We start from the raw sequence: 16,103 nt of genomic DNA on the forward strand, positions 1-16,103 counted from the left end.
ACACTAGACAAACTTTTTAAAATTATGTAACTTATTTCTTTGATGCAGCCAGACATTCAACATCAGTATCTGTTTTATTAAACACGTTAATATTATTAATCCTTGATCGTTTCTGCTGTGGATTAAATATAGGCCATTCTACCGAATTCAGTGGGTGGTGGTGCGTCAAGTATACGTACGCAGGTGGGGGTGTAAAAAAGTATGCATGTACACAGGGAGGAGTCAAGCTTTGCCAGATTTTTGCATACATACTAAATGGATGACCCCATACATGTACAGTGATGACTCATTGGAACTGTCCTTATTTGACATATCTGACTGCCTGTCTAGTTCAGACAATGAGTGATGCAGTTTTCTGGGCATGGAATTATTTGAGTTACTAAGTATCCAAATTTGGTTTTGGTATTTGTAAACAGCAGTAATTCATTATGACAGTACTTAAATTTTCTATGACATTTTCAGGGTGCCAAAATGCAAAATGTGCAAGGCCCATATCCAAGCCAAATTAATCTCAATCTCAGCAAACTAAACAACTGTATGAAAACAAAAGGTGATGGCATTCAAAACAAAGGTTCAAAGAAATTAAAATTGATGAGGTATGAGGGGGACAAACAAATCAAGTTCTTCATGTAAAACAAATTCAATTAATGCCATCAAAACTCACGAAAACAATTTTAGAACTGCACATATCCTAACAAAATATCATCTAAGCTTTAACCTCTAGAGAAATATAAACTGTTTAGACAAAGCATAAGGCCAGAAATTGGCTCAAACTACTTGATAGACAAGGCAGCAGCCACAGACAATACTGTCAAAGTGCAGTAAAGAAGTTGGAGACATCCAGCTCTTGCAGTCTGACAATGGATGTAACAAATGAATTCACTGGTGATGACCTTGAGAACCTACATCTAAGAACATGCAACCAGGGTAAAATTGAGGTCACGTTTCTTCATATTGGACCTGCACATTCTGCCTCCAGCAAAGACATATATTAACAGGTCAAACAGATCTTCAAGACACAAGGGACGGAGACCTTTATGAAAGAAAAACCAGTAGGATTTACAGCTGATGGTGCATCAAATATGCAGGATAAACAAAATTAAAAGAGTCTCATAAGCTGGGATCTCTAAATCAAGGCTATTATGACAAAATACAATGGTAAGCTTAATCTTTGTGGGCCATTGAAATTAAGTTCAGGCCAACGCATTTTGGAAGTTTGCTGCAAAAGTGGACCAGTGGCTTGAAAAATTATTCATGAAGACCGTGGACATGCACACTGATGACAAAGTGATTGATATGTCAAGCTTTGGCCACACCAAAAATAATGAATACTTTTTATTAATTATTGTAAAGGATCCAACCCTGACTGTTCTGAACAAAGATCTATATAAAACCAATATGAGGGCTGATCAATGGTTAGCAGATTTTATTACATGTACAAACAAATCCAAATCAATGCCTCCTAAAGAAACCTCACTGCTTTTCAATTAATGGTATGGTTATTAGTTCTCATACACAGTTGGACTTTACTCTTGATGAAACCTTATTTTGGCAGACACATACAGAATAAATAATCATAAAAGCATGGAAAAGGATAAATATATTATGATGGTTGAAATTCAGACATTATTGAAAATCATTAAGTTTCTTTATTTCATCTTTGTAAGATTTATTTTCAGGTATTGGTGTATTATTTGGGGTACATGCACTCCACATGAACAATACAAATTAGAAAAAATACAAGCTGAAGCAGGAAGAATCATATGTGAGACAACATAATCTATATCATATGTGAGACAACATAATTTATATCAAATGACAGAATTCTAGAAGGAACAAAATTTGGACAGACTCTCAATAACGCACTGCAAAATAAAATAATAACTTTGTAAAATGTACAATGGAACAGCACCTGGATATCCAATGACCATGGTTCCACCACGTGTCCAGCAGATATATGTAACCGACAACAATGCCAAGACAAAGTGATCTCAAAATAATTATTTGTACACCAAAGCTTGTTACTGAATGGAACAACTCCTCATTGTATTCTTTTAAGTTGCCCTTCAATGGCAATCTGGAATAGGTCCCAACCTGTTACTATTAAGGTAAGAGATTGGCACAAATTTCATACAATACTTCAACTTGTTTTTCAAGTTCATATTTTTGGATGATATTTTAAGTACGCATTAAGTATTGATTGTCAATTTGGTGAACTAGAAACTGCAAAACTGACTGTACAAAATATAATGGTATGGATATATCTTTGCTACGAATGGACAATCCTTTTCAGTCAATGGAGGCCAATATGGAGATATTTAGAATGGTTCAAAACTTCATAAGAGCAACAAGGAGTTGTCTAGTCTTTTATGTCTTCACACTTTCCAGATATTATTGTACCATGTATTTTAAAGCATAACACATATATTACATAACCCTCCCCAGCACCAACAATTTTATATATTGTTTTACTATTAGTATGTACCCAACATATGTCTGCTATCAACACTTGTTAATTACTATCTGATGCTAAGACACTATTGTGCATTTTCTTTCACTTACCATATGTACTTGCTTATAAGTCAAATTGAAAAGACTAAAGATCCTAATCTGCCGTAGCATAAAGTGTCTGTAGATCATGTCTATGTTGTTTGTTCTGATTACTCCTAACAAACTGTACAGACACAGATCTGTTGGTGCATTATGCCACAGCAGATCTGGGTCTGTGCAGTTTGCAGTTGGACTCTTATAAGTGAGCATATATGGTACATCAGCCAGATCATCAAAGAGTAATGCTAAGGAGGAGATTACTCCAAATAAGGTTATCCTTGTTGCTCAGTCCTTTATATCTCTTGTTCTGATATTTTATATCTCTCCGATGATGATATTTTGATATAAATACTGTTTAATCCATAATGCATGACTAAGACAATGAAAATTAACCAAAGATATTGATTTATAACTTCACTTAGTTATGTTTTTGTAGCCCATCTTTTATTGTGCCAGATTTTAAACAAATATTCAAGATAAACTAAACAGTCTACTGAAATATATATGCATATTTTACATAAATAATTGTAAATATTTTCAGAAATTGATGTTCAGGAGTAGGAGGTACTGTCAACTGATCACTTGATACTAAATAATAAAAATGAACTGAGCAAAAATTATACAACTATACCTTTTTCATATTTAAAACTTCTGCAGCCGGTGCAGTGCTGTAGTCTGGATGCTTTGGAAGTTTTTCTACAAATAACCTATAAATAAATGAAAGAAAGAAAAAAAACTATGGATTTACAGACATTTTTTTTATTTCCTTGTGAAATGATTTATAGTTCTCTGACTCTGTCTATTCATCAAACTTTACAAACTGCAAGCTCCAAGGAATTGCAATGCATTTCTATAGCTACTTAGGTGTGATTCTTAACATGACTATATCAAAAATGTCTTCAAAAGCCACTGCCATGAGAGAATTGTCCTGTAACACCAGATTCTTGTCTTGAAATACCAGATTCTCAATACATGTATACACATTTACTGAGTACTAAGACGTGTCATGAGCAACCACCTGTCTTGAAAGCCCATGATTTTTGGCAGAAGAGGTGGATTTTCAAGACAGATTCTACTGTTTCAACACTGAACCCATTTAGTGCTTCTCTTTTTTTTCCTTAACTTTCTCTCTATCTTGAAAGACCAACAATTTACAAAGTTCCTGGTCCTCCAGATTTAGTTTTCATAAGATTTGCCACAATGATCTGATACTTTCATTTTTTTTTTTTACATTACCAGAAACATAACAGTTCTGTACCCATGGCAAGTAATAATTTTGAACCTAAGTGGATTTAAGTTTTATCACATGTTCAGACTAAGTCATAAAAGAGTTTCTACACTAAAATTGAACTCATTCTCAAATTTAAAACCTGATCTGCTATAACATTTCTTTGAGTGAGGCTTGAAATATGAAAGAGCTTTCTTATAAGTATCTCATTATATATGCCAAATTTCAATCTTATAAAATGTGCAGTTTTTGTGTGAGAGTTAAATTTTTGTGCTTAAGATTTCCTTGACAATGACTGAATTTAAACCAAACAGTCATTGGCCAGGCCATCTGGGTTAAATAAATGTTTTCAAAATCCTTTTTAAAAACATACCAAACCCGAAGAATTTTAGTACTAATGAAATAAAACCATGGATGAGTTAATCTTTTTTTTGTGATCTAACTAGTATATACACATTCCCAGAGATCTCGTTCAGCTTTTACAATTTTGGTAAAAATAGGAGTCACACCAGCAAAAGTTGCAGTCCCCTCCCATAAGCATATTGGGAAGTGGCTATATTTCCAGCGGATGTCATTGAGCTTACTTTTCAAAATTCTTTAGACCACTTTAGACCAGCTCTTGATTGTCCATTAGTATCTGATTGAATTTTGTGAATTCAAGGAATAACCTTATTCCAAACACTAAGCCAGCATCACAAACTTTCTTACTCTTGGCTACTGTTCAATTTAAACTGTCAGTTCTAGCAACGTTAGCCAAATTTCCAAATGGCATTTTGTCTAAGTCTTGACATGACTTGATTTTGAGGTCATATGCACTACTTATTCAGCTATACCAGGAAATGAACAAGATAATGAAAGCTAAAGTTGTTTACTTGATGTACTCTTATAATGACAACACATGCATCTCTGGGTCTTTCTGCCTCCAAATTCAGTCACTGTAAATATCATCACATTTTCCCACCACTCAGCAGCTAGTCTAAGTCTTTGAACTTGCTGCACAGCTACTGCGTCATGTTCTTTTGACGTACTCTTATAATGACAACATACACATCTGGGGGCCTTCTGGCCACAGAATTATGCCATTGTAAATATCAGCACAGCTAAAATGATCAATTGATCAACAAATTTTCCCACTCAGTAGGTGGTTGAAGCAGGACTGGCAAGCCATTGGATCTGCCACACAAGCTATTGCATGTGTATGGAGGACTCCTGCGTATTTGATTTTCTGCGTCCCTGATCAAAAATGTGCGTCAACATAAGTATTTCTGAGACCTCCGATTTCATATGTAAACTATGGTTGATCATTAGTGCTACAGTTGTTATTATAACTATCATGGATATATTAACATATTCACAAATATAATATGAAAGTTGTACAACAGGTGTGTATCTTTAAAGCTGTATAAAATTATTTTGAGATGAATGCATGTAATACTGTAATAAGAACTATTAGGCAGGTTGTTTTAAAGGTGATCAGGGATTGTCCTGGGCTTTGACAATGTTGCAAATTGTGATTTATTTCCTTACTGGCGACAAAATATACTATCTAGCGATTTTTGTTGTTGCAACAACCTTTTTGGCTGTTTAATTTGTACATACAGTCATGGATGTAGAGTGGAGATATTCAAAGGGACCACAAAAGGATTTTGTTGTTATAGGGTTTAACGCCATTTTTCAGCACACGACAGGCTATACATGGCGGCCAGTATTAATGGTGGAGGAAGAACCCAGGAAATCCCTGGAAAGAAACACCGACCCTCGAGAAGCTACTGGCAAGCTTTCTCACATACCCACATTGGACCATGAAAGGAAGCCACAAACTTGGATAGACAATGCGCTGGAATCTATCTGTTACATAAACAAATCCTTTGTTCATATTGACAAACCCAACTTTACAGTGCATTGTTACATCATAATCCGCTTATGTTGACATCTGGCTTAAGAAATGTATGCTGTGATACACTCAGTCATGCTACCGAACTGTATCTACAGTCGACTGACCTCTGAAGACATGAACAGAAACAGCTACAATTAATTGAATGACAGCTAATCCTTCTGTTGTTTTTTTAATGTACCAATAAAATAGTTTTGCGAAACTTCAGAGAAAACTGATTATTTTTTAAGTACTGATTGCTGTGTATAAATACAAAGCAAATGGAAAATATTGCAATCAGAATTATATACTGTCAACAGTGCAACTTTATTATGGGTAAACAAAAGTTTGCTGTTGTGTGTTCATCGTCTCATCCAAAGAGTAAGTTAAAAAAATTAATAGCATTTGGATTTAGTGCAAATTCATCAGATAACACAGTCACTGAACACCACATCATGATGAACAGGTCAAAAGTTCCTGAAAATTTCTTGACAGCTGGAAACTTGGGCATCCATGGCTGCGATATGATACAAAGTTAAAGCAGATGTTCTGTGATATATATATCAAGGCACAAGTCGTCAGTTTATTTATAAACTGGTTGTGCTATTTTGAAGAAAGACTGTGTCACCAAACATGAATCCAGGTGGGGTAATTTTGCTCATTGATCTTTTACTTTTGCCATCAAGCCTATATTACGACTTCAGGGACTTAAACTATGCAACAAGAAATAGCTAAGCAAACAAGTTTTGCATAATTGAAAATAATTCATTTGTCAAAATACAAGAGTGAAAGAATTAGATTAACTTACAGCATGGTGAATGACTTCCTATTTATTAAAAGTCCTTTCAATTCCAATAGTTCCAAGAAATCTGAATACATTCCAATGAAAAATGCCCCTTCTGTGTTGAAGTTTCAAATGTACAGAAAGATTTCCAAAGACTTCAAAAAACAGTCACTGAATAGATTTAGTTAATACCATACAGTTATTCCAGCATGTCATGCAAAAAATAAATCTTTTCAAAACCAAGTTGGAAGATTGAATCCGAAAACTCGCAGATTGAGACGTACCATCGGGAAGTTTTTTTGCGACATATTTAAGCATCATTTTCACTAAATATTCACCAATTTTTGGGTTCCATCTTGCTGTTTCTCCCTGTGGAGTGCATTATCGACCGTCCCAACGTGCCCCCATTTCATATTTTGGTCAGCTGTGCCTAAACTGCACAATAGCTAAAAGTTAGACTCAAGCCTCTTCGACATATTCAAAGAAACCGCCTGTTTTACAGTGAGTGAAAGCACTAGCAATTGATTGACAAATAAATAATGCCCTGTTTTGCTATAACTATGCCTAAAATGGGTGTGAATTTATGTTAACAGTTCAAATGTTGTCTCAAGCTACCATGCATGTGATAACTATTTCCAACATTTTATACCCCACCTTATTTCCTTATTGTTAACTTCTTATGTTACGTGTTTAGGCTCTAATAAACAGTAACAAAGAAAGAGTGAAAACAACAAGCTTTGAAAAATTTAACAAATTATTTATTTTCCTGGAAAAAAAAACAATGTAAAAATGAAAAAAAAATAAGAACTTACGGTTTTAAGAATCAAATCCAAAAATAATACAAGAATAATCCACAAATTAAATTTTAGAAGTCCTAGTAATGAAATGTTCTAATGAATTCAAGTTTGAATCCTGGCGATCATTCCAAAATGGAAGGTGATGACATATACTGTAGTTAGTATTGTGCTATTGTGTCTCCAGTTCTTTGTTGATTCACAAACAATATTCCGCTGTCTGAATTTCCGAATAAAATTTAAAGAAATGTCTTTGTTCAAGAATTATGTATGAACACTCAAATATTTCCAGGAAAAATAATTAATCTTTAAGAATCCAAATAATCTTAATAAACATTAAAATGTAACTCCAAACTGGTCACAAACACTTTCCAGTGTAAAAACCCAACTGACTAATTTCTCATTAGACAAAGGTTATACAGTAACTTGAGGTGCAAAACAGATTCCTGGATGAGGGTCAATCATCCAGAATTTCAATAATAGCGTAGAAGTATTTATGTCTAAAGTCACGTAGTCCCAGCCAGCCTTGATTTCACCATTATCATTCTCACATTAAGAATGAATTATAAAAAAAGTTGTTTATTTGGTTATCAATCAAAGTCAGGAACTAGGTCAACAAAAATATACAAAGTTCTATTTTTAGGTGCTTTTGACTAAACAGTCAGGTCAAACTAATTTCTGGAAAGTATCATATTCCAGTAAACAAAATTACATTACTTAACATGTAATGAAATAAAATTAAAAAGATTTTAAAACTTACAAACAATTAAATTAAATCAAATATAAATTAAATCAAATATACATTACAAACTCATATATGCATATAACATTTCTTACTAAATAACATATTTATTCTGAATGAGTTTTGGGGGGCACATATGCTCTGTGATATGTTTCTTCACTCCTTCTTTTAATTTAATGATGTTATTTAATGCTTATACATATATGGCACATTAATGCCAGGTGTTGACTCATGTAAGTTTCATTAGTGGGAATGGAGATCCTAGTTTGCTTGTCGAGAAAAAATCTACAGCATTCAGTGATCATTCCTAGGATTTAGGAAGCAATTCAATACAAGCAAAGCATGTAAAGCACACCAAAATTAAATTTCTGAACTCCTGGTTGACAGTGATGGGCTTTGTGAAGCTAGCCATAAAAAAGGGGGCAGGGGTTAATTCCTGAATGCTTGAAATTGACGGTCACATCATACATCACTTATCTTACTTACAGTGATGCGGGATGAAAAGACCATGGAAGTAGTGCAAAACAGTCATGTAATGATTTATTTTGTAATATTATGGCTTTACTGCTTGTTGACAATAAAGTAATAACTATCTCATCTTTTTCAGTTTTCATTGCTTATTACATTAATAGACTTGGAAGAATATTCACTACTTGTTCTGGCGACATTTTTTGAAAATTGGCAACAAAATATTGAGGTTGGTGATTTTTTGGGCAACAACTTTTAAAAAGCCAGGCCCATCCCTGGGTGATATATAAGTATGTTGTAGCATTTTATGACGTGTGTATTTTAGATTTTTAACATAGCTTTAACAGTTTTAGTCATATCATTACGTTGTCTACAGTGTGGCAGTTTATAGTTTTGTTTAGAGGCATCATGCCGCAGACATGTAGCACCATGTCCCACCCGGTCACATTATCCTGATACCAGGATGACCAGTTCTAACGCTAACCTTTTAATGCTGTGTGCCAAGTGAGGCAATTGCAAGTTCCATTTTTATAAGTTTCTGGTATGATTCAACCAGGTTTCAAACCCATGACCACCTGAATCTGAGGTGGACGCTTTAACTACTTAGGCCACTCTTATGGCATCTCAGCACAACAGTAGCTTTATGATGCCATACATTCTTGAATGTATCAACATTATAAACTGGCCATACATTATTGAATGTATCAACATTATAAACAAGCCATACATTATTGAATGTATCAACATTATAAACTGGCCATACATTATTGAATATATCAACATTATAAACTGGCCATACATTACTGAATGTATCAACATTATCAACTGGCCATACATTATTGAATATATCAACATTATCAACTGGCCATATATTAAATACAGTATCAACATTATAAACTGGCCATACATTATAGACAGTATCAACAGTATAAACTGGAAATACATTATTGAATGTATCAACATTATAAATGGGCCATACATTATAGACAGTATCAACATTATAAACTTGCCATACATTATTGAGAGTATCAATATTACATATCTTAAAAAACCTACTGCATGTATGCTCCCTGCCAAATTTAGCAATTTTTGATTTGAAGTCATTTAAAACTTTCAATATTTTCAGTAAAAGCAAGCATATTAGAAAAGATACAATATTACTGTTTAAAGTGATACCAAGATATGATAGTGAAATACATTGTTTAAAGTCAGTAATATCTTTTAATTACATCTTTTTTAAGTAATAGAGCCACTGTGGATGTATATCATTTATACAAAACTTAAATCCTTGATGCCAGGCTACTCCTTGCCAAATTTCTGACCAAATTATAACTCTGACCTATTTGATTTTATTTGTGTATATATATATATATATATATATATATATATATATATATATATATATATATATATATATATATATAAGCACTGCATGACTGGGGAGACTTGGAATCACCTATACAATATGTGATTGACACATACAATACAGAATATACCATACACCTTGTGTACGGCAAGTCTGGCTGCAAACAACTCAGTCTATATGATGTTTGTTCTCCTGATTAGTTCTAATAAACTGCATAAACCTAGATCTGCCAGCAAAATATGCAATGTTGGATCTGGATCTATATCACCTGTATCTTAATCCCACCCACTCCCCACATGGAGCATGGTAATAACAGATTATATGTGGATTTTTTACAGCAGAAGAAATTTTGATGAGCATAAAAGAACACTTACTATCCACAAGTTTTCATGGATGCCTGGATATCTGCATCCAATGTAGGTCAGCTAATATTTCTTTTTATTTTAGCAATTATAGCTATTTTAAACCAATGATTGGCATAATTTGTTTTAAATTTGTAATACTCTGTGGCAACAATGCTTCAATCATAAATTTTATACAAAATGAGTCCTGTGCATTTTTTAATTGATTCGGCAAACATCCCAAGACCTATAACACAAAAACAATAAGTTCTCATGATCTAATTGTTATGAGATTTAATAAGACTAATGTGAACAATTAATCTAAACATTTATCTAAAGAAAAAACAACTTTCCAAGATGTAAAAATAATAATGGAAGCTCACGTGATAAATTTCATGTACAAAATGAAGGCACTCTCTAAATCACCCTCTGATTGGTAAACCTGGGCCATCCGCAGCATCTCCTGGCCTGACCTCAGATACCGGCGTGGAGGAACAGCATTTTCCACCTGCACTTGCCCTGCATAAGTGCACAACTCTTTCACCTTGGTGGCAGGGTCATGTATGTTTTCCAAAAATGGTAAACCTCTTGCACAGGCCATATTTTCTGGAAAATAAAGGAACATTGATACTCACTTTGACTACGTATTAGCAACAACGTGATGTGAATTTCTGGACAGCTGTCTTTATTATCCGAAGCTTAATTATTGTTAATAAATGTAATACCAAATGTGTGCGTTTCAGAAATTATTATTTAGATAAATTCTGTGAATGCTAAGCTCTTTAGAATAGTGCACACTGATGATTTGTAAACAATGTCCCCTTCATGTGATGTACATACTATCGAGGGTTTCATGGTTGCAATGGAATTACTGATCGTTGCACTTATAATTACCTCCCTTAGCTCCAATGTGCATGCCCACACAAAATTTCCAGTTCTGGATGTTCAGAATTTCGTACTGCTTGGTCAGCAAAGCATATAGTCAAAAAACGAAGGAATCTTAGCTGTACTACAGATCATTATGGTTAAACCAATGAATAAATTAGTTATGTCTAACATTTTTTGTTAATCTGGAATGGCCTTTTAAAAATTACTTTAATTCTGTTTAACTTTCCTTGCATCAAATATGTAAGTTTAAAAGATCCAATCATTTCACAGATTCTGTCCTATTACTTTAGTTTGTCTTTTAAATCAATATTGATCCACGTGACCAGATGTAAAACTGCAGACAGTATGATTTAAAAAAGTCAATAATAAATGGATACTCAAAAATATTAATATTTGTTGTCTTTATCTATCAATCACTCTTTCTATCTTAGCACCATAATATACTCATTTTTAGCCAGAAGTAAGTTTATGTAATATATGTATGTGAACACACATTCAAGCATATACATAACCATGCACTAGATGAAATGAGACAGACAGACAGGCAGATAGGTGAGATGTCCTATACATGCATAATGTGTCTAACAGTGATATTTCTCCAAACTGTATACTCTAAAAATTCCAACCGTTCAAGGAAATAAAATTAAAATAATCACCAAGGAGACTTGTACGTGCACCTGTCTATTCAAGCATGGATGACATTTGTGCATTTTGAAACAAAATATATCCTTCCTAGATATAACTAAAGTTATTTCATGAAAAATACAATGAACATTAATAGAACTGCAACAGGCTAAATCAATAATAAAAGAACCTTAAGAAGTTAGAATTTTTTCTTGATGTTCAACCTCCAGTAACTGCAATGATTAAAGCTGTCAAAATATAAACGTATTTTCATTATTCTTCAAGCGAGATAAATAGCAATCTTTTTATGCAGCGATACACTTTCACACAAATAATACAAACTAGAGTATGAGGTAGTAATGGAAAAATAATGAAGTTCTGAAGTGGGCAGAGAATGTGAAAGCTGGGAACAGCACAAGTTAGTGAAAAAAAATAAAAGATAAGGTAGTGAGATATCGATCTTGTTTGCGGAATGTGAGCGGTCTGTCACATTTTCTTGATCTACATCTGGCATCTTTATTGACTGAACTATCCGGAAGTTAGTTGCACCGAGATGCCCGCTGGTGTTTTCAAGGGGAGATAATAACCATGAAATGGTCTAAAAGACCTAGCTATCTTTGTCTATCTTGAGAGTTCTGAACTTTGAAAAACAATGAATCACCCAGAATAGACTTATTTAATCCATAAAGTTTAGGGGTAATGAGACAGTGGTAAATTCATTCCAGTAGTGTTTCCTCATGACACTTAAAGAGTGGTGTGATTCTTTGGGGGTGGGGGGGCCTTGTCCCTAGCACTATACTGCCCATCTGTCAACTTCTGATGCCCTTCTTTGTTCCACTCCATTGTTTACAGCTGCTCAGATGCAGTTAATAAGTAGACTTTCATCACTTACAGCTGAAGGAAAGGGTCAATAAAACCTGTTAATTAACATCTGACATGACCTGCCAGAGATTGTCAGGCAAAAGATTGCTTTACTGATAAATCTCATATGGCACTTAAATGACACCTGCCCAAGGAAGTGTCACTAATGTGAGACACTGCGCACTGAATCAAAGCCTGTCAGTAAAATATATCTTTTCAAATTGTTTCTGACAGCTTTTCAAAGTTGTCATTTCATAATCTATTAATGATTATTCATGCAGTCTGGTAAGTCTCTGAACATGCCGATCAACTATAGTGTCATGTGTAACACTACACGTGTGCCTATGACTTCAGTACTTTGTACACTGATATATACATTCTAACAGTGTGATCAGTTTAGACTGCAGCAGCATTATCTTGTAATCATGGATCTGAAGCAGACCATTATTGAAAAGCACAGGTCTTACACCACATCTCTGAATGTTTCTGTTCTTAAAAAAGGGGAGGGGGGCATTAATTTGAGTGGGGGCATTAATTATGGAATATATGGTATGCTACCTATTGTGAAAGTAACTGATGATAATAACTGAGAGATTTCCATTCAAATCAGTACTGATACGTATATCTTTTGCTATTACATAAACAATTAAACATAAACTTAATAATGAGCTGCAACTTTATATGAAACAAAGAATTACAACTATCCTAATTTTACAACAATATAATAATACCAACCTACTCGCCCAACCACCCACCTATCTCTTGTGATTTGGTTAGGATTAGGATTTTTTTAAACGTAGCTTTAACAATTTTTCAGTCATATTGCAACGTCTGCAGTGTATAGTGATGTCTAGCACTGGGGCATCATGCTCAGACATGTAGCATGATGTCCCACCCAGCCAACCAGTCCTAACTCTAACCTCTTACTGCTGAGTGCCAAGTGAGGCAGCTGTTAGTACCATTTCTGTAAGTCTTTGGTATGATTCGACCAGGGTTCGAACCCATGACCTAGCGCTTCCGAGGCGGAAGCTCTAACCATTAGACCACAGGAGTGGTCCCTTGTGATTTGGCATAAAAGACATAAAAGAACAAAAAAAACCGAACATTCCTTTTTTATGATACTGAAGCGAGGTACTATGAGTTGATAAAAATGAAAGGGGTGTTCATAAAATCTGCTTCAAAAGCTATCATCACTGTCAACCCCTGTCAACCCCTAGAAGTCATGTTCTTACAATCCATAAGAGTCACAGGCTTAAGTAAACCTGCAGTGACAGTCAGTAGAACCATCAAATTTCATGAAACAATAATTACCTTGATCTGAAACAATATAGGTCTCATATGATAGGTAGAGAAACACAGTTGGTTGAGTGTTAGACTGGTAATCCTGTGTTGAGGGTTTGATATCCACCCAGGTTTTGCTCAGCATGATATAGCCAATAATTCCTATACTCATTCACATGTACAATAAAGTTAACCTGTTGATGGTAACCCAACTCTGCATTAATAAAAAATTTTGTAAAAAAAAGGACAACTTAAAAGTGAGTATATATGGCAAGCTATCACAATATACAATGTTTATCAATAATATGGAAAGTTTACCTTATTATAATACACTATTTATTCCTACTACAAACTGCCATATTCACAAAGGACCTTCAGAGTAGGCTGGGATGTGTATAGCATGGAATAATCTATGTGGTCATAATCACAAATATTTAAACCATGTCAGAAAAGCCTAAACTTTTCATATTTGGGTTTTATACATTGCAACAGAAAATATGGTATTCACTCAGTTAGCACTAATGACTAGATATACAATGTTTTTGGATTTGTTGCTCAATCCAGTCCACACAAATCATTACTTTTTAGTCAAAGTTCTGAACATTCTAACCTTTTAGACTTGTGACAGAACTTTTAGGAATTTGGGAGATACAACTGACAAAAGCTTAAGTTCTTCTTAAATTTCACTTTGCAACTTAGATAAACCTATTTTTTGATTTTACCAAACTTGTTTCACTTCAAGGGTAAGAGCTAAAAATAAATTTATTTATAAAGATCTAATAAAAAAAACAAGATACAGAGTGACATGGTAAATATGAAACTTGTTCCAGGCAACTAGGGTGTGCAACTTGGTCCAGGCATCTAGGGTGTGCAACTTGGTCCAGGCAACTAGGGTGTGCAACTGGTGTGCAAATGAATGGTCCACTCTTTGTTTTGGCTAAACTTTGTACAAAAGACACAAAACTGATTACCCTGGTAGCTTTAATTTTAGATTTCAAAATAGAACTTTTGCCACAACCAGTTTTTGGAAAGGATTAATTTAAGTAATAATGATAAATGCACCTTCTGTAAGAAGGGAACAGAACAAAATGATCACTTATTCTATGACTGTTCAGTTACTGAACATTTTTGGAAATAATCTGTGGAATGGATCCAAACTTAAGACCAAATTTTAACATTACACGAAAAGATGTCTTTATAGGAAATAAAACATTTGATGAACTTGTCAACTTTCTAATCTCGCTTTCAAAATGTTTTATACAAAATCACATTGTGCATAAAAGAATCCGAAATCTCACCAATTATAAAAATTGTATTTTATTGTACGAAAGGTTGGTAAAATATGTTGCCAAAGTGAATAACATAACTGATGAGTTTAAGAAAAAGTAGACCCTTTTGTCAACTTTCAGTTTCACTTTCAGGTGGTGATGTAGTGGAACATATAAAATCCTGACAACTTATGTTCAATAAAAGAAAAACAACTTGTTTCATTTCTCTTACATAGTTTAAGATCTGGAGTCATAAAATATGCATGATTTATACTTTAGATATTAAAAATCATAAAAAGAAGCACTGAACATTGAGAAACCAATATAGAAATAAACATTGACAATGGATATTATGTCCACAATAATATTATATAAATTGTGGACAGATCTAGCAGCAGGCTAAGTACATAATGGGCCAATTTGGGTAGTCCAATTTAGTTATGGTCAGAGAACAATAGTGGACTTATTCTGCCATAAGATACATAATCCTAGAATCGATATGTGTAATGAGAAATTTGACGTTTGTTTGCTTGTAGGATAGAAGGGACATGGGTTGTCTATTGCCCTCGCCTTAACAGATCAATGACATCTCACCTCTGCCAGTGTGGGTTTGATTCTTGGCCAGTGTGGGTATGAGAAGGCTTATGAGTAGCTTTCTGTGGGTTTGTGGATTTTCCTGGGTTCTTCCTCCACCAAATATACTGGCTGCCAGGTATATCCTGTCATGAGCTGAAAAATGGGGTTAAACATATAACATCCAACCAGTGCCACTCAGACATGATTTTGGCCTTCCATAAAAAAAGCTGAAATTTTTTAAAGTGGGGTTTGGGGGTCCTCCCCCAATGGGGTCTCGAGGGCAACACTCCTGATTCAGGGGTACAGGTGGCAGAAGGCCCTCGGCCAAAAATGCATTTCACATGCATAAAAATCTGCTCAGGGTGCAACTTATGATAAAAAAATAAACCAAAATAACCATTTGAGAAACTAATAAACTTGCCAAAAATGTTCAACTTGAGTTCAATAATTTTACAATAT

At 34.2% G+C, this 16,103-nt stretch overlaps 1 protein-coding gene across 5 annotated transcripts in view; it reads right to left on the reverse strand.

Annotated features, from left to right (window-relative positions):
• Positions 1–16,103, reverse strand: part of LOC149806164 (STAM-binding protein-like) — a 42,687-nt gene that overhangs the window by 22,250 nt on the left and 4,334 nt on the right. For 3 of the 5 annotated variants that reach the window (XM_089951072.1, XM_089951074.1, XM_089951073.1), the window contains exons 2-3: positions 10,530–10,752; positions 3,182–3,257 (exon numbers count right to left, since the gene is read on the reverse strand). In XM_089951072.1, the coding sequence (XP_089807198.1) occupies positions 3,182–3,257; positions 10,530–10,747 (294 nt within the window). In that variant the 5' untranslated portion in view covers positions 10,748–10,752. Of the gene's footprint in view, positions 1–3,181; positions 3,258–10,529; positions 10,753–15,662; positions 15,798–16,103 lie in introns of all 5 variants that reach the window. The other 2 variants (XM_089951070.1, XM_089951071.1) reach the window with 1 other exon arrangement.

The sequence above is a fragment of the Sinohyriopsis cumingii genome, chromosome 2 (genome assembly GCF_028554795.1).
Source record: "Sinohyriopsis cumingii isolate HCF-2022 chromosome 2, ASM2855479v2, whole genome shotgun sequence".
Taxonomy (NCBI): Eukaryota; Metazoa; Mollusca; class Bivalvia; order Unionida; family Unionidae; genus Sinohyriopsis; species Sinohyriopsis cumingii.